Here is a 27,313-nt window from a genome sequence, read left to right on the forward strand (position 1 = left end):
TATATATATATGTAGGTATGTTTATATATATATATATATATATATATATATATATATATATATATATATATATATATATATACATACATATATATACATATATATATTATATATATATATATATATATATATATATATATATATATATATATATATATATATATATATATATATATATATATATATATATCAGCAAAAAGGTCATGGCCAGGCTTCCTACTTCGAATCTATCCCATGGACTCAGAAATCCACTCCTTAGTTGTGGATTACTCTTGTTGGTAAGGAAGAGAGAAATATGATTAAGTAACTAGTTATTTTGAAAATTAATATAACCATATTCCCTTGACATGTTTACTAAAAGCTTAATTTCACCGTAGTAAGGAAATTATGAGTCAGCTATATTGATTACAAATAGATATAAAATATACCGCGCATCAGAAGACACGCACTCTTTGACTATGAATAATTAAAACAGGTGAAATTATTTTTTCATTTGCATAAGATATTATGTCAGCATGTACAATTTGTTATGGTGAGTTGCTGAGGCGAGGATGTAAAATTAGTTCCTTATACATTACATATATATATACATATATATATATATATATATATATATATATATATATATATATATATATATATATATATATATATATATATATATATATATATATATATATATATATATATATATAATATTTATTGTGTGTGTGTCCGTGCCCATAAATTTCTATAGTTTTGAAGGATTTATTCACTGCAGTGGACAGCTAAGGAAAATTTATTCAACTTTTTCTTTGTCCATAAATTCCCTTTTAGAGTACACTGATCTCTACTGACAACAATATTACATTCTAAATAACTATCTGGTAATTTAACAGTGGCTTACCACAAACTCTTCTAAAGAATGACATGACAAATTACACTGTGTACGCATGAGCCCATGACAAACTGTATGGGCGAGTGAAAGCTGACAGAAGAAAAAAAAAATTGCACGGGAAATTAGGACGCTGACAGCTCAGAGGATCCCTACAGATCCGCAACATATTTTCTAACAGAAGCTGTCATTTATTTGTCATCAAATACAACGGGAATAATAATGGCTTTTCCTTTGGGTACTGGCCTGGACTGACAGCAACTTCAGGTCTTGGTTATTAGAGAATTCGGGAATCTGATCCGGTGACTGATATTTTCGTGGGTTTTCAAACGACTTTTTTTTCGTTCCCTTCTGGAAACATACTTGTGCTAATATACATAATTATATATACATATATATATATATATATATATATATATATATATATATATATATATATATATTATTTATATATATATATATATATATATATATATATATATATATATATATATATATATATATATATATATATATATATATATGATATAATATATATATATGCGCATATATAAAAAAATATACATTCACATATTCCGTGTTATGTAGAAAGACATTTTTCCTAAACACCACTCTTGCCACGGTGGGTTTTCTCTAATTGAGTCTGATTAGGGATTTTATTTTTATACATTACAGCTATTAAATCCACACTGCAATCATGATTATCACGTCAATAACAATCGACGTCTTCTCGTCAGCGTTATAGTAATTGGAATTGCTTTCCCCCCCACACACAGCTGTTGGTGGGGCAGAGTGGCGGAGGTACGGGCGGGTCGGGTTGCTGTGAGGGCGGCCGTACCATCATGACAGATCCTGTGAGTGGACAGCCCGTGTGTTCCTGCCAGTACGACCGTCTCGCCCTCGGGTCCTACCCGCGGATCGGGTCCGGGCTTGGTGCTTCCGGCGGAGTCTACGGCACCACTTACCCCTCCAGCGAACAGAATCCCTACCCCTCCATCGGGATGGATTCGTCTGCTTTCTACAGTCCCTTGGTGAGTACGAGGTGGAGCCGTCTATGGAACGCATTCTTTCTTAACAACATAATTTCTCTTGTCACAGGGCTTCTTATCTACTATTCATAATTCTTCTTGGTAATAAAATAATTTCCCAGGGTTTCTTGTTTGCATATGGTTTATAATTTCCAATAATTTTCTTGGCCAAAATCTATTAATATAGGATGATTCTCCTGAAACATTTGTTCTGTAATTTTTTTTTAAATAAAAACTTTCTTGTCAAAGCAGTCTCGTTACCTGGTTGATTTTTCTTGTAACTATTTATATTTGTGGGTACTGGAATAAAAAAAAAAACTTCCTATAACATTCTCTTTTTAAATGGATTTTTCCTTTATATATGCTTTTGTATCTACTTAAAAAACATTGTCAAAACCTTCCTTTAAAGGAACTTATATACAGCCTTCATTTGTATGAAATTTAATACTTTTTGTCGTTAATAAAAAAATCCAATACTTTTTGTTTTCTTCTAGAGCTATTTTTTTTACGTCTCATACGAAATATATGTGTTTCTCATCGGAAGGAAATTTTCGTAGTTAATTTCTCCTTCAGCTTTTCCCATCTTAGCAAAGGTAATAATTTTTTTTTCACAATCTTCATTTCCATTAAAAAATAGCTCTCTTTCTCAAGCTGATTTCCTTTCTGTTAAGTTATTTATACAATGTGTATGACTGGAATCTCATTACGCACACTCTCTAATCGCAATTCTGATTTCTCGTCACTTCCTAACTAGCTACTTTCACTTACTTAATCTAAAATTAATACGGCCCCTGTATTTATGCACAGATATGTGAATATACTTGAATGTAAATTAATATTGTAAATGTTATTAAATAATTACTGTATTACCACAAGGGCTCGTCTAGGTATACACAACATGTTTGTGTACACGGGTAGAAACCTAGGTATATTCAGCATGTTTAGATAAATATACACTCAAGACTTATTATATGCAAGGTTGCAAAAAATCATTGAAACGATGGCTGAATATAAGAATCAATTCGTATTGTGGAGATGAATAATAAGGAAAATGTCGTAGCATAATACTCCTGGTCTACTTGTCCATCACATACACATACACACACACACATTATATATATATATATATATATATATATATATATATATATATATATATATATATATATATATATATATATATATATATATATATATATATATCCATATAAAATATTAAAAGGAAGGCACCTAACATTCAATACATTATTGAATCTGTTAGAAAAGGGGGAAAAAAATTCTATCACTCTTGGTGACAACTGTCAAAAATAAATAATCTACCCCTTTCCGGTTCAATATGGCAAGTTGCTTGAAAGGAAATGGCCCGACCTCTCTCTCCTCGAAGATGAAACGCGAAGTAAAACTGATCGAGAGCAAATGTCCAACTCTCTGGTTTATGACTAATAAACCAGAGGGCTGGATATTTGCCCTCGATCTTTCCTTCACCCTCCATCTCCCAGAAGAAGTTCGGCGTTTTTCTGTCAGGCGGCAGAGAGAAAGTGTTCAATACCTTTCTGGAGGAGGTGATGTAGTCGGAAATAAAATGGACCGAGACGGGAAGATATCATTGTGAGGATCCCCTTTCGAAGGTTCGTTACCGACTCTTCGAGTGACCCTTGAACTGGGGAGCTTCCGGCAGAACTAACAGAGAGAGGAGAGAGAGATGTGTCTGGTCCTTTCTATTTTGGTGTAAATAAATCATAGTTGCCACGTCCAGAAAGGGCAGGATTTTAGAAAGTCAAGTTACTGTACTTGGCTGTTATATTGGCAGTGTTATCACATTAAAACTCAGCGTGTACGACGTGTACCGAAAAAAATATGTCCGTGCAAGTAGATAGGTGACTGGAGTTTTACACACACACACACACACATATAAATATAATTAATATATGTATAAATATATATAAATATAATATATATATATATATATATATATATATATATATATATATATATATATATATATATATATATATATGTGTGTGTGTGTGTGTGTGTGTGTGTATATATACATATGCACATACACATAGACACAAAATGAACACGAACTTGTGTATAAAAGTATACCCACACTTTATCATTAGACTGTACTTACTTAGATTCTGATAAAACAATTCGTTAAGACGCGTAATGAAAAGGCCAATTAAGCATCCAAAATAATGTTGTAAGTATTCAAAATTCTTGAGGAAGGTGCAGCTACCTTTTTCTTCACAGTGAAAGATGAAAGATTTATGAACACGAATTATACATGTTACATTTTCTTCAGTATATATATGACATTTTCAGAATGCTAGCAGAAAATTTGCATTTACTGACAGAATTTTTTGAACATGGAGGAGATAAAATCTTGGTGACGGGAAGGTTTTAGAAAAAACCGGAACAGATTTGAAAGTTCACAGACACAAACACACCACACATATAAATGTAGGTTATTGTCATTATCATCATTAGTCGTAGCAGTAGCTATGAGTTGGTGCAAATTTTATTTTTCATTGTATCTGATAGTATTTTTGTGTATGACTGAGATGAAGTTAAAAAAGTATACCTTAGTTTTTACAGAGAGAGAGAGAGAGAGAGAGAGAGAGAGAGAGAGAGAGAGAGAGAGAGAGAGAGAGAGAGAGAGAAGAAACAACTGTAAGCAGAAGGTTGCAATCTGATGTGTCTCGGGAATGTTCCACGAATTGCCTTCTGGATTTAGAATATGTTCCGTGAACATTAAGATTTGTTTGTGAAACAAAGTAGGCAGGAAAAATAAGTCTGTAACCGGTGTGTCTCTCGGGTTGTTACATGCTTTTCTCTTTTGTCCTGCCTTTCTTTTGCTCTCTTCCTGATGAAGTAATTATGTGCGGCTGTAAGAACAGATGTTGGCGAGCGTTCCTTGGGATGAAAGCAGAATTTCCGAAGGACTTTTTGTCAAGGCTAATTCCTCAAGTACTAACCAACAGATAGAGAACTGGTTTTATAGGCTGGAGAAGTTGTAGAAACTGAAGAAAAACAATCATGGAACCAATAAATTTAATGATTCAACATCGAGGAAAACACGATTGCATAAATGTTCACATAATTCAACAATTATTACCTAAAAACAGTGAACTGAAATCTAACAAAGCAGGAATCATGAATGCTGAGCAAGATAAGAATAATTAATATTCTATGTATTTTGAGAGGAGAATATCTGATCTCATGTAGTATGACGGAATACTCTGTGGAATAGAAAGTAGTTAACGCGTGGACCAGAGATAGCCACAAGAGGATTTGGTTTGAAAGGAAACTCGTGACTTTCAGTAAGTACGATTGTTTACGAGACGAGCACGGTTTCTAGCCAGAGCAAACAGCCCATAAAAATACTAGTTATGCGAAGAAGCAAATAAGAATCATAATGAATGCTCATCAGACAGACTGAAACTAGAGTTGTCAAGACCCTGGTGCTTACCCAGTGTCGATTTTTAAGATATGGATTTGTCTTGCCTAAATTTTTTTAAGACCACAATAGGGATGAAATGTGGGTTCGGGGGAGGAAGTCTGAATGAAGATAAGAAAAATTGCTGTGTCAGCTGTTGTTTACTGGAGGGATAAATAATGTGCTAACTGGTTAATACTAACAATCAGAAATACTACAAAAATCAAAATCTCTTCTAAAGCAGAGAACTAAGCTGGCCTAAACTGATATCCTCGGAGTGATATGGAAAAACTCAACAAACAAATTTTTGAAATATCTAATTATAAAAAGGTCAAAATCATGGTAACATCAGAGAATATACTACATCAATGTTGGGGCCTCTCATGTGATTTCTACAGATGTTACAGCATAGAAAGTAAACAAGTAAGAAGGAGCTTGTCCGAGCTTGCGTACAATCAGTGGCACTATCTTTAAAGTATTTCAAAGTATTTTGTTCGATTGTACATAAAAGTGCAAGTCGGTGTCAGCTGATCGCAAAAGCCCAAAATGCCCCCTCGAAATTTGTACCTTCCTAACCTTAGGGAAGAAATCGGACTGCCCATAACTGTCGAGTCCCCGTGTTACGATCCCAAAAGACTTCACTGGTCGCATTTTTTGCGCAAAAGGTGTATACACAACCTTACAATCTTTTCTCTCTCTCTCTCTCTCTCTCTCTCTCTCTCTCTCTCTCTCTCTCTCTCTCTCTCTCTCATAAACTCCTCCCTTCATGGCGAAAAGGGCAGGGCTGGGAGGTCTCTCTCTCCACATCAAATCTTCCCTACTCACGTTGTAGTATATCTTTGAAGGCAGCAAATACAACACAAATATAATTGGTTGATAATCAATTTTTCAAAAAAGGCCCTCGTAATTTTCTAGCATTTAACAATAATAAAACAAAAGTTTATTCTAAACTGACAAAAGAATCTTCAGCTCACCCTAAACCCCCCTCAGGGCATTGTCAAACAGCCCGTGCCTCCACAAGGGAAGTTCAACAAAACATTCACTGACTCATTAAGGTAAGGAGTCTTTAACATGGAACGATGGAAGAAAACCTCATTCCCGCATTAATCTTCATCCCAGGCTCGAGAAATCTTCTCTCTCTCTCTTTTCTAAAGAAAAGGCAAACTCCCATTGCGGATATCAGAAAAACACTGCAACGCGCCTCAGAAGCAACAATGATTCCGGAGAGAAATCAGCAGGATTTGCAAAGAAGGCAAAGATAGGAAGAGAGATGCTTGTTTTCCTGGAACGGGAGAAGCATCAACCGAGAACCGTGACAGATGTCAAAATCGACAAGAGCGTTTTACGTAGAACTGTTTTAGACTCATGTAAGGAAGGAAGTACCAACGCTTGATATAATCAAAGACGCGTTAAAACACAATAGATATTTTTCATCGGGTATGGGCATTCTTGCAAAGGTATCTTGTATGTTATAACGATAAAAACTGATACAAAAACAGGCCGAGTAAATGGCAAAGCTGGAGCTAAGTCTGAGAAAGAAGATATATGAATAGAAAAATGTTATGAATACTGGAAAGAAACGAAGGACCATATTATGAATAGATGATAAATTAAATAGCTGCGCTTATTTGTGTAACTTATGTATATTTATGATGCTCCTTATCTGTCCTCTGAAATGCCAATAGCTGCTTCTGTTCTCTCTCAAGTTCTTCATATATATAATTTATATATATATATAGAGAGAGAGTTTTAATTCACATACATCTGCACAGTAAATTTCACAAAACAAGTAAATTAAAAGTGCGTTGCGTGAGATAATCACAAGGAAGGTCCAAAAGAGATTCAATTAGGCCTATATGAAAAACAGAGACGAAGAAGGGAAATATTTTCGAGCGTAGGGAACAAAATGCCAATTAAATTAATTGACGTCGGATTAAAAGGGGGTAAATGGGAAGGGTAGGCCTTTAAAAACTATCATTTGGGCGTTTGAAGGAGCCGATTATAGTACTGGTTATCTTTGAAGGCAGCAAAAAGCGAGTTATCTGAATATTTTGATTCATTACTTCAAAAATGAAAATCACCGACTGATCGATATTAAGTGAAAGTTAGGTCTATCTGCACTGGATCTTCAGCTCACCCCTAAACCCCCTTCTAACGCATTACGGGGGTGGATTTAGGGCTAAGAAAACCTCTCTCCCGCCGCCCCCCCCCATCTCTCTCTCTCTCTCTCTCTCTCTCTCTTCTTCTGCTAAACATGGACGATGAAACTAATCTTGTTTCCGGGATACTGTGACGACTTCATGAACAAATGCATGCAAACAAGAGGGTTTGCTCTGGATTAGGGCGGAAACAAAGCTCCTGATCTGAAGACTGCTTCTGACAAAGTTCAAACAATTTCGGGGTTTTTTCCAACATCTGCCGGATTTCGTGTATGTTGGAAAATTAAAGTGATCCGCCCGGGATCGATTTCGGTAGTAAAATGAATTAAATTAATCGTTGGATTAATGCTTCCCTTTATCACGGGCGTTTCATTTGGTTCCTTTTTCATTCGTAGGAAAAGTGAAACAGAAATTATACTGATATAAAGAGATGAAACTACATGATACTGTAGTTCATGAACAAATGCATGCAAACAAGAGCTCACTGTGAAACGCTGATCGAATGTGACAATCCAAACATTGGGGTTTTTTCCCATATATATATATATATATATATATATATATATATATATATATATATATATATATATATATATATATATATACATATATATATATACATCTCAGTTACATTAAACAAATGTTAGCCTTACAACCAGAGTACACAGTGATTCATACAACCCCGAATTCCTTTTCGGCAAAGTGGGTCTTAATCGTTGCAAAATGAACGTGTAATGCCGAAAAGGAATTCGGAGTGAAACGAATCGCTGTGTACTTCCACCTTGGTGACCGCGTCACTTAAAACCTCCGCTGAAACGTTATTGGGGGGAATTGCAAATTCCCAGAGACGTCTCCCGGGAATTACTTTTCTTTGGAAACCGTATTGGTTTTAGCCGTGATTTGTGGCATTGTTAAGAGAGTGCTACGCGTTGGATTATTCATGTGCACATCATAACCTCCATTACTTGGGAGATTTTATTAATACATACATCGGTGGCACATGAATCCTGAATGAGGGCTCCCACGAGAGCAGGAGACAACGCACGGTAATGACGGCCGTCGAAATTTTCCACCAGCCCTGATGCCATTAGAGCAAAGGTCGTATTTCTTGTTGGGTAACTGGAAATTGCTGGTTATCGCATGCTGACAATGAGGCAATGAAGGCAAAACTGTCTACTAAGAACCGGCCGATGACACAGTGAATGCTTGCTTGCTTTTAATACCTAATGTTCGTGAGAACGCGCTTATGCGTTGATATTAGAAATTCTGATAAGCTTATGTATATTTGAACACGAAAACATGGTGGAAGCTGATTGGTTTCCAAAGTAAAATTGAGAGCCAATCAGGAAAAACAGAATTCTTCTTCATGGTGTAAATGGGAAAACTGAGTTTTTTATTCATGTTTTCACAGAGATTGGGGACTGGTTTTGTCTGGGAAGTGGGGCTGGGTTGGGTGTTGGGGGCTGTTGGGGACTGTCAGCAGCAAAAAACAAATGTTTACGCAAGATTCAGGAAACATTACTTTGTCATACTGCTTGTCAACACAAGCATGAATAATGGTTATTATATCTTTAAAAGAAATACAGAATTAAGAAATCAGATATGAGTGAGACTGTTGAGTGTGCTAAATAATGAAATACTTGTGCTTTGATACAAAATATTACCCTACAAATAACATTTTCTTGTTTGCGTTATTGTAACAAAGAGCCATTTGGATCGTGCTCAACACAAGTTTTCCATTTTTGCTATCTGTACATTCATATCTGCATACACATACAAATACATAAAAGACATTATATATGAAATATATATATATATATATATATATATATATATATATATATATATATATATATAATATATTTTGTTTATATGCATATATCTGTAAAAAATATGTTTGCTCACAAATTTTCTTCTGAACTTTATTTATTGAAAAGTCGTCTAGAAATATGCGAAAAATGCAAGATACCAGCAAGCCCACAAATGAATTTCTCTCTCACATCTTTAGAGAGCGGGAGAGAATTGGATATTTCTACAATAAAGAAAATAACACCGTCTACGCTGAAAGCTGAAAGCAGGCTTCCAAAACGAAACAGTTTGGCGTTCGTTTGATGCAACTGAACGTGGCCATGACCGCAATAACCTGAAAACGGGTTGCAATGTAAAGCAAATGTTTCGAAGCTTCATGAAGCTTTAGCAATTAGTTTCTACACAACTATTTCATCTAGACTACGATATAACGCCCGTTTCTGTGGTCGGTACTTGCATGACATACAACAGACCCTAAAATATTGGAGGTTTAAAGCGAGCAAAAGTATAATTTATCTCTATATATATATATATATATATATATATATATATATATATATATATATATATATATATATATATATATATATATATATATATATATATATATATATATATATATATATATATATATATATATATATATATATATATATATACAGTATATGCTGACAGGACGTGCAAACTTAATCTCCATATTTGAAATGTAATTGATGAAAAGGAGATGAAGAAAAGAAAAAGCTGAACGAATATTATCTGGGACGGAAAAAAGGATAGACCTCTCTTAAATGAAGGAAGATTAACAAGACTGGCAGAAACGTAAGCAAGATAAAAATTCCAGAACTTGGTGGTATAGGAAAACAGTGAACTGGGTCGGGGAATGGTCAATGATCTGATGACAGCAAAACGTCAATCTCGAAAATTATCTGAAAACCAGAGCCTGTGAGAGTACCCCACCCCCTCCCTATCTGAAGGAAAATCACAGCGCGAGATTTTCTCTGGGATGGGAAGCGCGCAGGCTCCTCATGGGAAATTCTGCATACGCCTTTCACGAAACTAAAACTTGAGAATGAAGTTTCCTGTTCCCATCCTGAAAATGACGCAGAGGGTTGGTCATGGATTCTAAAGAATTCCTCACAAGAATCGCGAGATAAAACCCTCCTGAATAATGTAAAGGATGTTAAAACAAGCAACAAGCCCTAGCGAGCATATTCCTTCTTCAAGAAAAATAAAATGTGTTAAAAGAAAAAGAATGTTTACGATGTCGTAATCAAATATCACGTCAGAGTTGGCCAGATTGAACCGAGTAGTAGCCTAGCAGTAATGGCAAATGGGGACCTGATTTTGACATGGCGAAGTTAATCTTGTTTGCGATGAGGCTGAGGAATTGTTGTTGTTGTGGAAGGAAGACGACGAATATCTAGTGGATAGCTGGTGTAGCTGCAGGGTTGTTATGCCGGGACGAAGATGATAATAATTAACACCCTTCCACCTCTCCGAGGGATCGACACTACCACCTTATTATGAGAGAAAGACCACCATCGCTCGCTCGCTCGCTCCCTCTCTCTCTCTCTCTCTCTCTCTCGCTGCATGAGGGAGGAAAGATAAGGGGAAAGAGGTAAGAAGGGCGCGTAAGCTTCGTGAAGCAAACACGTGATAAAGAAGGGAGCAAGAGCAAAAGGAGATTGTGAAAATGAAGGAAATTGCAAAAAAAAGGCGCCAAAAAAGCAATGAAACATATGTAGTAAACACAATGGCGAGAAAACTTCATGAAACAAAGTCATGAACAAGCAGAATGGCGCGAGAGGATGTCATGGAAAAAACAAACATATAAAATGGCACGAAAGCGTCCAGAAAGAAATACGAATTATGGAGTTTGTAAGTAATGACAAAAAAACAGTATTATAGAGAATTTCGCTGTTGACTACGGAACGAATACACTTCTAGAATGGCAAGAAAATGTAATAAAAAGAGCGCTCTTATATACAACACGATGCACGTTTGCACAAAAATAATGAAGTAAATATACACAGACCACTATGATGCACAAAAAAACGATGCCCAGCAGTGAGTTAATGAGTAAAATTATATGAAACGGAAACATACAAACTCAACGAAGAGGAGAAATCAAGCAAATAACAAGAATATACAAGGCAATTAATACTCTTAAGAATGCAAAGTATTAAAAAAAATAGTATACACTGAAAAGGAGGTGCAACAGAGTGTGTTTTCTCTGTAGAATCATACGAAATAACCAAGATCTTAAAATAAAACCACTGGAAAAATGAGTGAAAACACAACTGATACTGAGCGAAATGAAAATTAAGTAAAATCAACGCCAAAGCTCTTTTCGTAAAAAAAGAGGGGAAAAAACTTGCTTTCAACGAAACGTTTCTCTCTCTCTCTCTCTCTCTCTCTCTCTCTCTCTCTCTCTCTCTCTCTCTCTCTCTCTCTCACACAGCAATTGAATTAACACGCCGTGGAACACACTAACAGGCTTGGTACAGGTTACTGACCTGCCATGAAATAAAGCAGTCACGCGTTGCAAAAGGAAAAAAATTAATAATTTATAAGAACTTCTTTTCTCTGCTTTTTTCTCCGATTTCTTTCAGGAGTTATGAAATGCATCAATAATAAAACGCTAAACAGGGTTTTGAGAGAGAGAGAGAGAGAGAGAGAGAGAGAGAGAGAGAGAGAGAGAGAGAGAGAGAGAGAGAGAGAGGGGGACTACTTCATGAACGATGATTCCATCTTCATTGCATGGTGTATTGTAACTTAATGTGAAGTTTTTTCTCGGAATTTTCGTGCTCTAACCCGTGTTATACCTGTCTAAATGTGAGAGAGAGAGAGAGAGAGAGAGAGAGAGAGAGAGAGAGAGAGAGAGAGAGAGAATGTTAAAACACCTAATCATGGTGAGCGAAAGAATGACCGTTTTAGCAACCAATTTCACGCACGCATACACGAGCGCGCGCGCGCGCATATACACACTCACACACTAGAGAGAGAGAGAGAGAGAGAGAGAGAGAGAGAGAGAGAGAGAGAGAGTCCTCAGGGCCATTAGCTAAATCTGCGGTGGTGGTTTTAACTTCCTGGTAAGCCAACACCTTGTGTTTCCTCCCCAGCCGATCCCTAAGAGAAGGGCACAGGAAATCAAGGGGAGATTTAGGAGCACAATACTGGATGGATTTAAGAGGAAAAAGAACAATAAATAAAGTCTGGATCTAAAAGGAAAATCAGTAAATAAATTTTGGATTTAAGGAAAAAAAAAACACAATAAATCTATTTTGGATTTAAGAGGAAAAAGTACAATAAAAAAATTGTGGATTTAAGAGGAAAAAGAACAATAAATAAATTTTGGATTTAAGGGGAAAAAGAACAAAAGATAAAGTTGGGGTTTAAGAGGGAAAAAGAACAATAAATAAATTCTAAGTTTTTGGGTAACGAGAGGACGAAATCAGACCTTATGGAGGAAAGCTGCTGCTATTTTTTTAATTGTATACACTGGATGACGAAAAGTAAAACTCGATTAATAAAAAAGTATACAGAAAAACTGCATTATAAATGTTCAATTTGAAAGTAAATTACCAAAGACTGCAGCAGTATATAACACTTACACTCACTCACTGAGAGCATACAAACCAGTTTCCGTATTAACGCACTCTCTCTCTCTCTCTCTCTCTCTCTCTCTCTCTCTCTCTCTCTCTCTCTCTCCTCTCCTCGAATACTCTGAATTCATAAGCAGTCTCGATGAGTCAGTGATATTTTAATACCGATCTGCATACTGCATTATGTTTATAAATATAGAATTGTTTAACATTTTCATGTAATACGTGATATAAATTTTTCTCAAGTTTAATTTTACGAGTGTATACTAATATTTAGTGACCTTAAGTGTAAAGTTGTAAATAAGACAAACTAAAAGGTAACATGATTACTTTTCCCCTTTTCCTTGAGCAAATGTTTTGAATACTTGATACTTTTCAACGATAATTTACCTTGAAACATTATTGCATCTTCTTACAGTTTGAAAGTATATAAGGAAAAATACAAAAAAGGTTAATCATTATCAAATTTCCTTTCGTTTTCGCTTTCAAGATTCGTCTTCGGAAGGAAATCCTTTGCACAGCGCGCGTACAAATGACGGAACAAAGATGTTCATAGTAACATTATGGTAACGACCGTCCTTATACGCCTTCAACCCTTGAGCTTTTTTATCTTTTTCTTTTTTTTTGCCGCCGTCATTATCGCCAGCTATTCGACGGCAATTAAGGATAACGGGAGAAGAAGGGAGAAGTGAGGGAGAGAAGAGAAGAAAGAGAGGCAGAGGGAAGAAAAACGGAGCGAAGGAAGGACTGAGCAAATGAGAGATACCTCCGAACGGAACATTCGTCACCTGTTCGACTTTTTTTCTTCTTCTTCTTTTACCATCTTCGTGTCGATTTATCTATTTCTCCTTCCGTTTCCTTCTGTTGCTGTTACCGTCGGCTACAAGTGTATCTTCGTCTTGGTTTGCGATTCTCTCTCTCTCTCTCTCTCTCTCTCTCTCTCTCTCTCTCTCTCTCTCTCTCCGCATGTCAACTGTTTCGCCTCGAGAGATCGCCCTAATAGGTGGGGATTAGACAGCGCTACTCCCTTCTTCAACTGTCGGCTGTCGTCTCCTAACCATTGATTAAACGTCTTATTTCGCATCGACTCGTTTCTTGTATTGGGTAATTACATCATTCCATGGATATGAACCTGATTACCAGTCAATTACGATTTTAGGGAACTCTGTAATTTGCGTTAAAGGGTATATTACCACATGCTATTTTTTTGTTTTTAGTAATTAGGGAAAAGGGTATCTTTAATCTGCTGTATCAGTGGAAATTATACGTATCATTGCCAAAGAAACAAACATTTAAATTTATTTCTCAATATCTAAAGGAAAGTTAAGATTAAGTATTTACTCTTAATCCACTTAAATATTTTTTCCATGAAATGCAGAAAAAAATAACAAAATTAAAAAGTGCAAGTTATCAATAAAAGTAACTCGCAATGCTGCACAAAATATAACAAGTTGCACACATACGCAGGAGGCACACCTCTCCCTCCCTCTCTCAACCCCCACCCATCCTCTCTAAACAAAAGAAGGAAAAGAAAAACAAAAAGAAACAAACGAACAGAAACGAAAAAAAAAACTTTTTAGTATTTTACTCAGTGTTTGGTGACAGTGAAGTATTTCACCCAGACCTTTGCTTCATTAAAAAAAGAGAACGGGATTCTTTCAATGGTGTTTTGTTGTCAGCCTCTGATAGAATTTCTTTTAAAGATACGCGACTCATCCCTGCGGGTGACATCTTGCCTTGCTTAGTGTGGGTTCGTTTGTGTTCTTAGAAGGGACGCGGTTCGCTTAGAATGAATTCTTGCATCTGATGAAGATATAAAAAGAGAATTGTGTATAGATGATCCGTTTGGAAGCTAGAACCTGACGTTCAGGGAATATTTTACTAAGAACTCGATTGTTTTCTATAGTTAATTGATGAAGTAAATAATCACAATCATATAACATCATTATTATTATTATTATTATTATTATTATTTATTATTATTATTAATAAAAAAGGTTTTTCAGTCCACAAAAACATTCAAGTGACAAAAGAATTGTTTTCTAGGTAAATAATAAAGCATTTCCATTTAAGCAAACAATGAAAAATCCACTTGAATTTATTTCTCTTCAAAAATAAATTTAGGCAACGAGAACTAACAGTGAGTACGCGGAAAACAAAGATATAAAGCTGTTGTCGTCGTCTTCATTCGTTATTGAATAATGACTTAAAAAGGGCGAAGTTATGTTCATCCTTTCTCGGAAATTTCACGATGTCTTCCAATGTTATCATTTCTTGGAGCAATCTGCATTATTCAAGTCCTGATAATGATGCATAATCATCGTTATTCGTGAAATTTGTCTGTAAAATGGATGATATTTAGAACTATTTGTCTTTTTACAGCTTTTTTTTTTTTAAAACTGTTTCGAGAATGACATGTAATGATATGGAGAGTTGGAGTTTTTATTTTCTTTGTATTTTTTATCGTACACTGGTAGAAATACATGAGCACATTAAAACATTAAATTCGTGAGTATATATTAAAACATTAAATTCGTGTATATATACTGTATGTATATATATATATATATATATATATATATATATATATATATATATATATATATATATATATATATATATATATATATATATATATATATATATATGTTTATATTAGTTTGCACAGAGAATATTTTACGAAGTTCAATATTTACAGACAAAACAACACGTTCTAAGTTTCTTTTCCCGCAAAAAGAAAAACTTATTTGTATTAGGGAGGGATGAATCCCTTCCAATCCCTTTTCTCCCACGTATTTCACTCATCCTCTTCCTTCCCATATTTCATCTAAGTGCTATTTGTCCCTGCAGCTTCTCTCCCTTCTTCCCTCTTCTTATCTTATTTACTCATTTTTCCAATTTATTCATTTTTGTTTACGAAGTATCTTAAACGGTTTTATTTCGGAATATTTGAGGTAAATTTCGGGTTATTCTTTTATTTTTTATTTATTTATATTTGCAATAAGATGCTGAATAAATTTCTCCCGTCTTTCAAAAAAAAAAAAAAAATTCTTAGTCGAACATATGCACATTTTCATCAATGCTTTCACCAGCTGTGTTTGTACTCTCAACTTTAAACGAATGCATTATGAATACTTTCATCAACAAGATATACAGCCATAAAATACGCCGAGTTTCATCCACATTAGTTAAATGAATACAGTATACACATTATCATCCACGCTTTCATCCGCAGCATTCCCCTGCGTGAAATTACATCATCCGCTTTGCAATTTCCTTCGATTGCAAAACCTTGTCATTTTGCTGTCTCGCCATTACCGCCGAATCAATCATTAGAGTGCATTTGCTTCAACAGTAAATAATTCTGCATGTGTTCGTAATAACTTAATACAAAATAATCACGTGTTTCTATTTCCTCAATTCTAGCATCCTCATTGTGCTGTCTTACTGGAACAAAGTATTGTATATTATATTATATTATATATATATATATATATATATATATATATATATATATATATATATATATATATATATATATATATATATATATATATATATATATATACACACACACTTAATGTATACATATACTATAGTATGTTTTATGTTTATTGTATACCATAATGCAATTACATATTGATTTTTTTATGCCTATCAGACTAGCATGTTTATTTTAAATATGTACACGTTTGAATTTATTCATATATATTTTGAACGCACTTTCTTCTCTCTCTTTCTCTGTGTGTCTCCTCCCACATCATCATCATCATCAGCCCATTCCTATTTCCTCCCCGTGATGTGTGTCTTATGTCAGTGGGGTATCCCATCACTCGCAAACACTATCATTTACCTATAAAACAACGTTCATTGCCGAGCTGGCATTAAATCCAACTGACAATTTCCTTTCTATCTCTCGACCATCTTTATCATCAATTATCCCGCCTCTTCCTTCCGTCCTGCCTCTCGCGCTTTTCATCATGGCGAATGTTTGTGTATTTTGACAAAGGGAATCGTGGCATTAGCGTGTCCTTTCTGTTCCCCTCGACAGATATACGGTTTGTTAGTCCGCATCCGCCCTTTTGACAGACAGACAGAGGTGCATGCGTGAGCGCGCGCGCGCCAGTCCTCTCTGTGTGTACGTTTTTCTCGTTCCTCCGTTTCTTTATCTTCCTGGTAAACGGATAGCGTAACTGAGGATACTTAAACACGTTAGGGTGAGAAGTGAGACTGTGCACCCCCGGGGGTGGGTGGGGGAGGGAGAGAGGGGGAGGGGTGTATGGGTGGGAGGTGGTAAGGAGAGAAGGACTAAAGGCCAAGGGGATAAGAAGCCAAACGAGTTGGGTTTGGGGCGGGGGATAACGTTTGGGCGCATGAGGGGTGGGGGAGGGAAAAGGGGGATGGGGCCAGATACGTTGGAGACTCGTCTTATTGAGGTAAGTTTTTGATACGATGCATTTAGATTACAGTTATTGCTCGTACATTTATTTGTAAATTTTCTTACCTTTATGTCCATTCAAATATATGCATACATCCACGCAGAAACCGTAGTGTGTGTGTCAGGTGTCATACTCCGCAGCCAGGAATAACAAAAACGTTTACGACTTTACTTTTTTTTTTATATAATACTGAATGTCTTCATTGACTTTAAGTACTGTGCAGAGAAATTTATCTTTGTAATATAATGAAGAATTATAATCAATCTCTTAAATTCGAATTTAATATTATTCCATTTATTTGAGCATCTTAATGCAACAAAGTTTAAACTGAAAAAAACAGATACGTCTAAGGTTTCTTCTAAACCCTGCTCATTGTAACATGAAATTCACCAAAAAAACCGATGATATGCGTAACTTGTTTTGTAAAATATGTTAAATTAATATGCTGTGGTTAAAAAAACAAAATTAATTATAAGTAAACAGTACCAGTACATCACGGAACTTTATTTTAACATTTTGGGGAGATGAGAAATTGGTGTTTTTATGACACAAGATAACGCAAGCTTAAAAAACTGAAGAACATATACTTGTAAATATACATTCATGCTTCACTTCTGCCGCAGAATGTTAAATCCTCCAGCATACATTCCGCCACTCACCTCTGTCTTGCATGCACTCCCATATAGTAGATAGCTAACACACTGTACAGTACAAAAATAAGTGATATTGCACGATACAAATCAAGGAATACCGGAAAAGGAAATGTGGTTGTGTACGAAGGAAGTTCCATACATCCACAATTCCCTCTGGAATTGAAAGTTCAGCAACATGGCTGAAATTACCATCTCCTTCGAGGACGATTGACGGACGCAAGGAGATGGAAAGGACCTGTTATCCCGCGTCTCATCAGTGAATTATGTTTCTCTCTCTCTCTCTCTCTCTCTCTGTATAGCTTGCTAACATCTGTCGATTATCTTAAGTATTTTAATCTTTTTGATTAGGTGCCTAAGCGTTCACCAGCTCTAATTGCAAATTAATTGTCTCTATCGCTCGTTACCTTCTGTTCATTCTATTTCTCTGGAAAAAACAACACCCTCATTTTACAAATTTTATATTCGGAAAAATGTTACGCTAAATTTCATTAATTTTACCGGCCCCTTTACTCATACATTGTTATACTCTATCTTTCTTTCATTTAAAACTTACGGGAACAGTTTCCCTGTCGCAAATAGCCTATCTTTCTAATCAACCTCAAATTTCTTTATTTGTTACTAAGTAAGTTGTTACTGAAGCTTTCACTTTCTTTATTTAGACGAATTTTCTCCCTCATTTAACAATCTTATCTGAACATCTCCCTTGGTCGTAAGTGAATTATCAATCTCAATAGTGTTTAATGGTCACTAAAGGTTTTCCCAGCTTCCTTATTCGTAGACTAATTCTCTCTCTCTCTCTCTCTCTCTCTCTCTCTCTCTCTCTCTCTCTCTCTCTCTCTCTCATTCCCCCAAACATGGGTCCCCACTTTAAGCCACAGATTTCCCCTCGCCGGTTCCCTTCGGTCGGTTAAGTAAGGCCTGGGTTTGTCCCTCCTCGATGCACCAAACATGAGGAAATGCCACCATAGACAACGATAGATATTCGCCCCCTCTTCATTGTCTTTGTTGTTCTGTTTATGATTGTTTGTTTGACCCCTTCGCCCCCTTTTTTTGTCCTTTTCACTGAGGGAATTTTGAAATCATTCTAGTTTCTTCAGATTTTTGAACAATCGATTTGCTGTTTTCCTGGCGATTCAGAGACTGGAAGTTCATCTTTTCACTGATGATATTCTAATTATTTTCCGTTTAGCTTTTCATTATTTTTTAAATTAATTTCTTTTTCACTTTATGATGGGTTGAAACTAACATTTTCTTTTTCATTTTCCTACCTCATCTTTCTAATAGTTTTTGTTTTTAGTCACATAGAAAGTAAGGTAGAAGTTTCATGAAAACCCTCTTCCCTTTGATGTCACAGGCGAATCCTTTTAAATATTCAGACCCCAAACATCTTGTTTTCGCTGTTGTCTATTCACTTTCATTTCTATAGTCCCTCGGTTAGCCATTTTCAACAAAGTTCTCAAGTATTTTTTTAACCTTTTGTAATGGTGGTATCAACTGGTGCTAGCCATCCTGAGTAATATCTACATCAGAGCTGATAGATATTTTATCAGTTTTATTCTTTTATGCATTAAATTTAATTCCTTTCCCCTCGTGTTCTATCTTTTCTCTTTTCATATATGGGCATTCCAAATTGGAAAAGCTTTTTCCATCATTTCAATCTGGGAAATTTATCATTCCGTTCTAGAGAGGTTTGTTTTTCATTTCACAAGTGTTTGATTTGTTCTAAATTTATAATATTAAATCATGAGTATCACGAATAGTATAACATTAAATCATGAGTATCACGAATAGTATAACATTAAATCATGAGTATCACGAATAATATAACATATTAAATCAGGAGTATCACGAATTGTATTACATATTAAATCATGAGTATCACGAATAGTATAACATATTAAATCATGAGTATCACGAATAGTATAACATCTTTCGTAAATTGTAGTGAGTCTTTACATTTGGTTCTTTACAGCATATTATTTTGGTTAGAATACACATGACAATTAGCCTAAAATAAATAAAAAAATGTGCAGTCAAAATAAAGTCCGATAATGCTAACGCTTCTAAGGCTTCTTGAACATATTTAATTTTCTAATGATTTCCGTCAGAGAGAGAGAGAGAGAGAGAGAGAGAGAGAGAGAGAGAGAGAGAGAGAGAGAGAGAGAGAGAGAGAGAGAGAGAGAATAAAACATTCCAAACAACAGAATTTGGTATTAACATTCGGGAACGTCTTGGTTTTCCCTCTTCCGAGGCCTAAGGGAAAAAATTAGGAGTTGGGGAGGAATATCGGGGTAAAAATCCCAGCCAACAGCTTGTGTTTCCCCTGCCGGAGGGAGAGCGTGTAGAGGGGAAAGGAGCCGGGGGAGGGAGGGGGGTGGGGTTGGAGGAGAGTAAGGGACCCCATGTCTCTTACCCCATTCTCCTCGTCTACTTTAGTGGGGACATCCTTGTCTCAGCCATATTGTGAAGCGTCTGCAACTTGTCTCAATTTATCATGTCATGAAGCCAAGAATTTCATGGTAAACTGGTAGTAAATCTCTACGGGAGGAGAGCACGCGCGTGATGAGGAGAGAGAGAGAGAGAGAGAGAGAGAGAGAGAGAGAGAGAGAGAGAGGGGGGAGTTCTAATAGTAAGCCTTTTTGGTGTATCATTCTAAACTAGATAATCTTTCTGCAAGCTATTAAAATTCTGTCTCTCCTCTCCTTAAGAGAATCTTAATGAAAATTTGCATCTTTACAAAAAGTGTCTCGGACAACCCAGAACGAAACTTTGCATACATTGATATCAAAAGGAATGTCTTTTTAGCAGTATTATTCTCCGATAAGAGATACCTGACTCCCAGTTCTGACACTAGCTAGAACAGCAACTACTGTACAGTAGTTACTCAGTGATATTTACCAGTTCCTTGAAGAGTTTTCAGTGGAGCAATGAAGCCTGTAACTTCTATTCCAGCTGAACCCCGTTTTAATTCGCAAAGGATATTTGAGATTTCTTCTGAATTACCAAGTCAGTGTCCAAGTTGTTTTTTGTTTAAATTAGCAATTCATCTGCTGCACGGGCTCTTGCTCTATGTCAGCTCTGACTTCTGAACAACTTTAATATAAAAAATCGTATTTTTTTGCCACTTAATCCTGGAAGTCAATTATAAGCCAAGATTTTTGTATGCTTTAATTTGGATCTGATAAAACATCCAGTTGTGCAGAATTCAGCCTGATTTGCGTGTCTTCATAATCTCATCATGATCTTTTCCATTCACCTTCATGATCTTATTCATCAAAAAAAAAAAAAAGGAAGGATAACGATTGGTCCCCCAACTCCACGGAAAGTAACCAATCCTCTTATTAGAAGAGAGGAGGTTGTCAAACTGAAATTAGGAAACAATATAAACGTTAAAAGAAACTGATTAAGTCGCTTCACTAACACCTTAAAAATGTAACTATTGTATCGAGGCTATTTAGTGGAAAATTATGGTAATGGCTATTTTATATGCCATTACCATGCTTTTCCACTTTTATATGGTTATTTGCGTAATATCTTAAAAATATATATTTTATACATACCAAATGAAAAAGTAATTTAATCTACAACCGAAACAAATTCAAACCTCACAAAATCCTTGTCGCTTGCAGCAATAAACTAGCCCACATTAAACTAACACGAAATAGCAGCGCACATTAGAGGACCCGCTTTATTTTAAAGAGATAATCAACACCGCCTTCGAACTTAAATTTAGGCCTAAACGAAGGGAAAGGGAGTCACAAACTGCATATGCAAACATTACGAGAGAGAGAGAGAGAGAGAGAGAGAGAGAGAGAGAGAGAGAGAGAGAGATATCAGTACTAAAACCTGGCAGACGAAATTAGAATTCCACATTAAAGCTAAATGATGGAGACATTGTCGCAGTATGAGGGCCACGTCCAGGGCTAAATGATGAGCATGTTTTGATTAGGAATGGGGGAAGATTAGGAATGGCAAGATTCGCTCCGCCGCTGTGAGGACCATGGCCCTCGGCTATGCGCGCGAGAGGTTGTTATGGCTTCGTTTCGAGAATGGCAGGTCGCATTTTTGGCATAATCGACTTCTCCTGCGGACTACTAGCCTACTACTACTACTACCACCACCACCACCACCACCAGCTCGTTCGCCGAACGCTTGCTTATTTGCTTGTCAATAACGGTAATGGCTGCTCTGGCGGGGCATGATATCCATAGTCGATTTATATAAACGAAGCGTTAATGGACGGACACGATGTAAGCGCTGCGTCAATTACAGAGTAGGATGTTTTGACAATTCCGAACGTCTTTGGATATTTCCTGGTTGGCTCCATTCGTTCAGTTTTCGAGACGCACATGTCTGTCGATCAGTGCCTTTTAGTAGGGCTGATGCAGCCTATTTATTATTTTTGAATAACCATGATATTTGTAAACTTATTTATATTTTCATATATAGGCTTTCTTCTACTGTGACGTTTACTGATCACAAGTAAACTTTAAACCTCAAGCGATACTAATATGTTCTCCGTTGAAAACCAGCAGCAATTTCATACCTTTATTCCTTTTACTATGGATAGTTACTTACAATATCTTACTCATTAATTTGTTTTTGTTTAAATAAATATTACTATTTTTTCAATTTTATTCAAGAATTAGAATGTCCAGTAAGGAATTAAAATTATAAACGGATATTCTACACTAAGAGACTACTCCATTAATATCTGCAGCGCTAGGTCTTCATCTGAACAAGTTTCCCCTCTGTCTGAGGCGATACCCCAATTTCAGCCTCTCCCCTCAGATCATTACACTTGTGGGACCCTCGCCGCCTCTCCCGGGGCATTCCTCGTTCTTTCGAAAAGAACAGCGGTGGCTGAGGCTGTTAACCTGTAGCAGGTTTCCCCTCAGTGCCCGAGGGGTCGCTAGGGGAGTGAGGGCAGGTCTCCCCTTCTCATTAACAGATAACAAGGGGAGCTGGATGTCAACGGGATCATAGGGCAGATGCGGATGCGTGGGAACTTCCACCCCCCTGTTTTTTACCCCTCCCGCATCATTCCCCCTTCTTCCTCATCTGCGGAGAAATTCCGTGTGAAAATTTGCAATGGAAATGCCGCCTCTGTCGAGGAAGGAACGTTCTTCTGACCTCGCCACTTCGTTTTGCCTTATGATGTACATTTTTAAATGTTCAATGAGAATATACAGTAGGCATTAGCATTGTTGTTACTTACTGTGGTGCCAATATTACAGGTCACGCTGGTTAAGGAGGTCCTTGGTACCTTCCGGCATAGTCTGCCAATGAATGTTTCTACTGCTTGGCTGTGTTATGTTGTTTTACTTGGCCATTCATGTCAACCTCCGTATTTCATTTTATGCCGTCATTAGAGGACGACACGCTGATAGCACAACTACAGGCTTACTTCTTCCTCTGTTCTTTCAATTTCATGACAAACTAGTGTGTTGGTTAATGCTGCAGGCAAAAACTTCCTGAAAATTGCAACTAATTAAAAATAAACTTAGTTTTTGCTCTCGCGAATAAAAATGAGCAAAGCTAAGTAAACCTCATCAAATTTGTTTCTTTTCCGAGTCTACATTTACAGATAAATTTTCAGTAAAATAAGCAAGTAAGCATTTAGACCCATATATCCAATATGCAGTGCTGTGAATCTTTAGCAGCAAAAGGTCTTTTATCCCAAATGGCAGTTATGTGATGCCACCTTAAAAGAAAATAACAAACGATTACCTGACTAAGGGTTCGTTGAGTCAGTTGCACAAAAATGCACACACGACTAAAGACTAAAGACTCCTATTCTGCACAAGCTACGATACTGACGAGAAAACACTGACAGACAATTATAAAATTTAAGAAGCACCTTATTTTGAAAACGTACATGGACCCGCCAGAGAGGGAATTATTCCTGAGGAGGGCTGTACATAAAACCAAACAAAGTGAAACTGACTGCGGACACAAGTACGGGGCAAAATCAGCAATTCCTTTTGAAGAGTCACTCAACTCGATCCCAAGCTTTGGTTAGCGTACATGGATTAGAAGAGCCTTTTGTGACATTCTCTGTCTACGATAAGCACAAAGGAGCAGACTTGTCTGCTTGAATAATATTGATCCCTCAATCTCTTACAAGCCCAATTAGCAGTCTCCTTACTCATCTGGTTTGCGATTTTGCTCACTACAAATGCTGAAAGAGGTCTGACTCAATAAGTTCCTCAAACTGGTGTTAGGAATTATGAACAGAAAGCAGCACAACAATTGTTTATCCAATCAAGGCAATAAACCTTGATTCTGACTGACTTGAACAAGACACAGGCGAATCACCGATCATGTCCTGACTCGAAGACATCTTATTTTTAAAAGACCAGGCACCAAAGATTTCTTTGGCCCCGTAAATGATCTTTACGAGAAACCTATTTCATGTGCTACGTCAATACAACTTCTGTTTTTATTCACGATTTTGTAACACATGTACTACATGCTAATATTATTCAGGTCAGTGATCGCAATACATTCCTATTTCTGACATACACAAGTGGCATGTAATGCTCTTTCGTGCAGTAATGAACATACAGCACAAGGTTTCGATAACCTTTGATGAGCATTAGCTTTTAAAAAACAACCTGTATTGCTTTTCACATCCAATAACCTCCTCCTTTCTGTACATCGTTACTGAATTTGACAAGATATCGATTTCATTCTTTAACAGCATTTCACATTGTGTCCCTCCTACCCTAGTTACATCATTTCTTTAGCAAACACATTTAAACCGTCTCTCTCTCTCTCTCTCTCTCTCTCTCTCTCTCTCTCTCTCTCTCTCTCTCTCTCTCTCTCTCTTTTTTCCACTTTCCTGTTTCCCCTCTTACGAGCTTCCCCTTAGTGGCAGCAAAAGGCTCCTTAATGGGAAACGCCTTTTCTACCTCATTAGGACGTAACAAGTGGGTGATAAATGGGAGGGATGGCAGAGATAATAAAGAAGAAAATCATTTTGATACAGAGATGCAACAGAAAATCAATGAGCGATGAAAATCTTGATTAAAACAACAACAACAACAACAATAATAATAATAATAATAATAATAATAATAATAATAATAATAATAATAATAATAATAATAATAAATAATAATAATAATATAATAATAATAATTTGTGAAGTATCAATATATTGCATACCTCACAAATTTATATATACATAAAAATTTGTGAAGTATGCCAATATATGACAGTATATATATATATATATATATATATATATATATATATATATATATATATATATATATATATATATATATATATATATATATATGGAGTTATCTTGTCACCAGTGCCTATTTTATCATTAGGAACTATGTAAACGTGCACAAGGTAATATAAATTTTATGTTATCTATATATACGCAAAATTATGAACCGGTAAAATTGCAAACATTACAAGCCGACAGTGCGCTCTAAAAATAAGAAAAGGTAAGTAAAAATTTGCATTTTATGTTCACTGCGGTACTCTTAGGGTAACGTGATGGTCTTTCTCCTTACTTCCTACTTCTAGTTTTTGTAAGCTCATAGATCACTCACTCGCGTGTCAGGGGAGAGATCCTTTTCTTATTCTGCAAAATATCTGCCCAAGGTTACATTATATTAAATCGGAATTCATTCAGCTTTTCAGCATGATCACTGCACCGCATGTACGATGACAATAAAAGCCATCGGACAAATATCTTGTCATATTTATTATACCATAAATCCTGTTCCATTCTACTTTTTCATGTGGCGATTGCAACACGTAAACGGATGACAAGGAATAAAAAAAAAGTGAGCTTTATAATGGCACTGAGACAGGGAATGGTGGGGGGTGGAAGGGGTGGGTAGAGGGTTCCTCCTAAAATCGAAATGAAACTAACGCGTCTATTGTAATCAAAAAAAAAAGGGAGAGAGAGAGAAAAAAATAAAAGTTATCTTTAAACACGAGTCATAAATATAGAGTTCGCTGGATTTACATCTAAGCATACGAGAACGACGATCTAATAACAGTAGTCTTGCCAACTTTCATTAATAGACGAGGTTTAATTACGGGCTAATTTTCTCGGTGATCCATTTTCCCAGCATTAAAGGTTCGTTTCGCTGGGAGAGGGAGGGAGGGGGAAGGGAAAGGGGGCGTAATAAGGCGAGAGGAGAACGGTGGATTGAAGGAGGGGGGATGTGGGGGGGGGAAGGGGACGGTCATGATAGTGGGAGTAGATGGTGTGTTCATTAGGCGTGCATTGGAGGGGAAATGCAAGATAGGGGGAGGGGAGATAGGTGTGGGTAGGAGGGAAAGGAAACAAGGAGTGGTAATGGGGGAAGGGGGGATGGAGCGGTGGTAAGGAGGAGGGCAACCAAGGGTGGTACGGGGGATGGAAAACACGAGGGGGAGTGGTAGAAAGGGAGTTACAGGGGGTAGTAGAGGACAGCAGGCAAATAGAGGTGGTTAGAGGTAGTTGTAGAGGGAGGGGGATTGATGGAGGGAAGTAGGAAAGTGGGGAGTGATAGTAGGAAGGGGGTTGTTCAGGCCAGGCACTGTTACAGCGATTAACTAATTCATTGGGGCGTCAATAATGCCTGGTTAATTCAGCACATGCAGGCAAACTTGACAAAAGCAACAGTCTCGTTTGTGTTCCCCCGTCGGATATTTTTTCTGAGAGCGGTAAGGACTAGAATGTCATGAGACTGATCGGCGTTATGAACCTTCTTGACAGGCGACATTCTCTCTCTCTCTCTCTCTCTCTCTCTCTCTCTCTCTCTCTCTCTCTCTCTCTCTCTCTCTCTCTCTCTCATTCGAGTGATTACAGAAAAGGGAGGCTGCACGGGTTGTAATTTTAACTAGCTTATTCCAAGCACGCATTTTGTTTACTCACTTGTTTTGGTTTGTTTTTCAGTATGAATAAACACTTGGCAAATTACAGGAGAAATTTAGAAGTCTCTATTTTATTTATCAGCCTTCATGCCAACTGCTTTCTTCAATGAACACAACAAAATGGGATGTTTCAGGCCATCTATATCCGTAATATTATAACAATGTTTTTCAGAATTAGGTATTCCATAATGAATAACTTTACTTCAATCTATTTTATTTATTGAGTGCTTTGTGTATTTATTAAACTACATCTGATTTCGGCACATGTATCTGTCTTTCATCTTGTGATCATTCTTGCAAGTAGGTAAATTTTAGTGCATTTCCTTGGATTATTCTCGCATAAAGATTATATCCGCAACTTTCCTGTAATTTAAAGTGCGTATTTGTGTGCGAATTCTAGAATGCTTTCTGGTACAGA

General features: G+C 36.4%; 1 protein-coding gene across 2 annotated transcripts in view; it reads left to right on the forward strand.

Annotated features, from left to right (window-relative positions):
• Window positions 1-27,313, forward strand: part of LOC136825445 (homeobox protein araucan-like) — a 186,495-nt gene that overhangs the window by 17,447 nt on the left and 141,735 nt on the right. For both annotated transcript variants that reach the window (XM_067081914.1, XM_067081915.1), the window contains exon 2: window positions 1,651-1,905. In XM_067081914.1, the coding sequence (XP_066938015.1) occupies window positions 1,651-1,905 (255 nt within the window). The remainder of the gene's footprint in view (window positions 1-1,650; window positions 1,906-27,313) is intronic.

Source organism: Macrobrachium rosenbergii, chromosome 37, assembly GCF_040412425.1.
Source record: "Macrobrachium rosenbergii isolate ZJJX-2024 chromosome 37, ASM4041242v1, whole genome shotgun sequence".
Lineage (NCBI taxonomy): Eukaryota > Metazoa > Arthropoda > Malacostraca > Decapoda > Palaemonidae > Macrobrachium > Macrobrachium rosenbergii.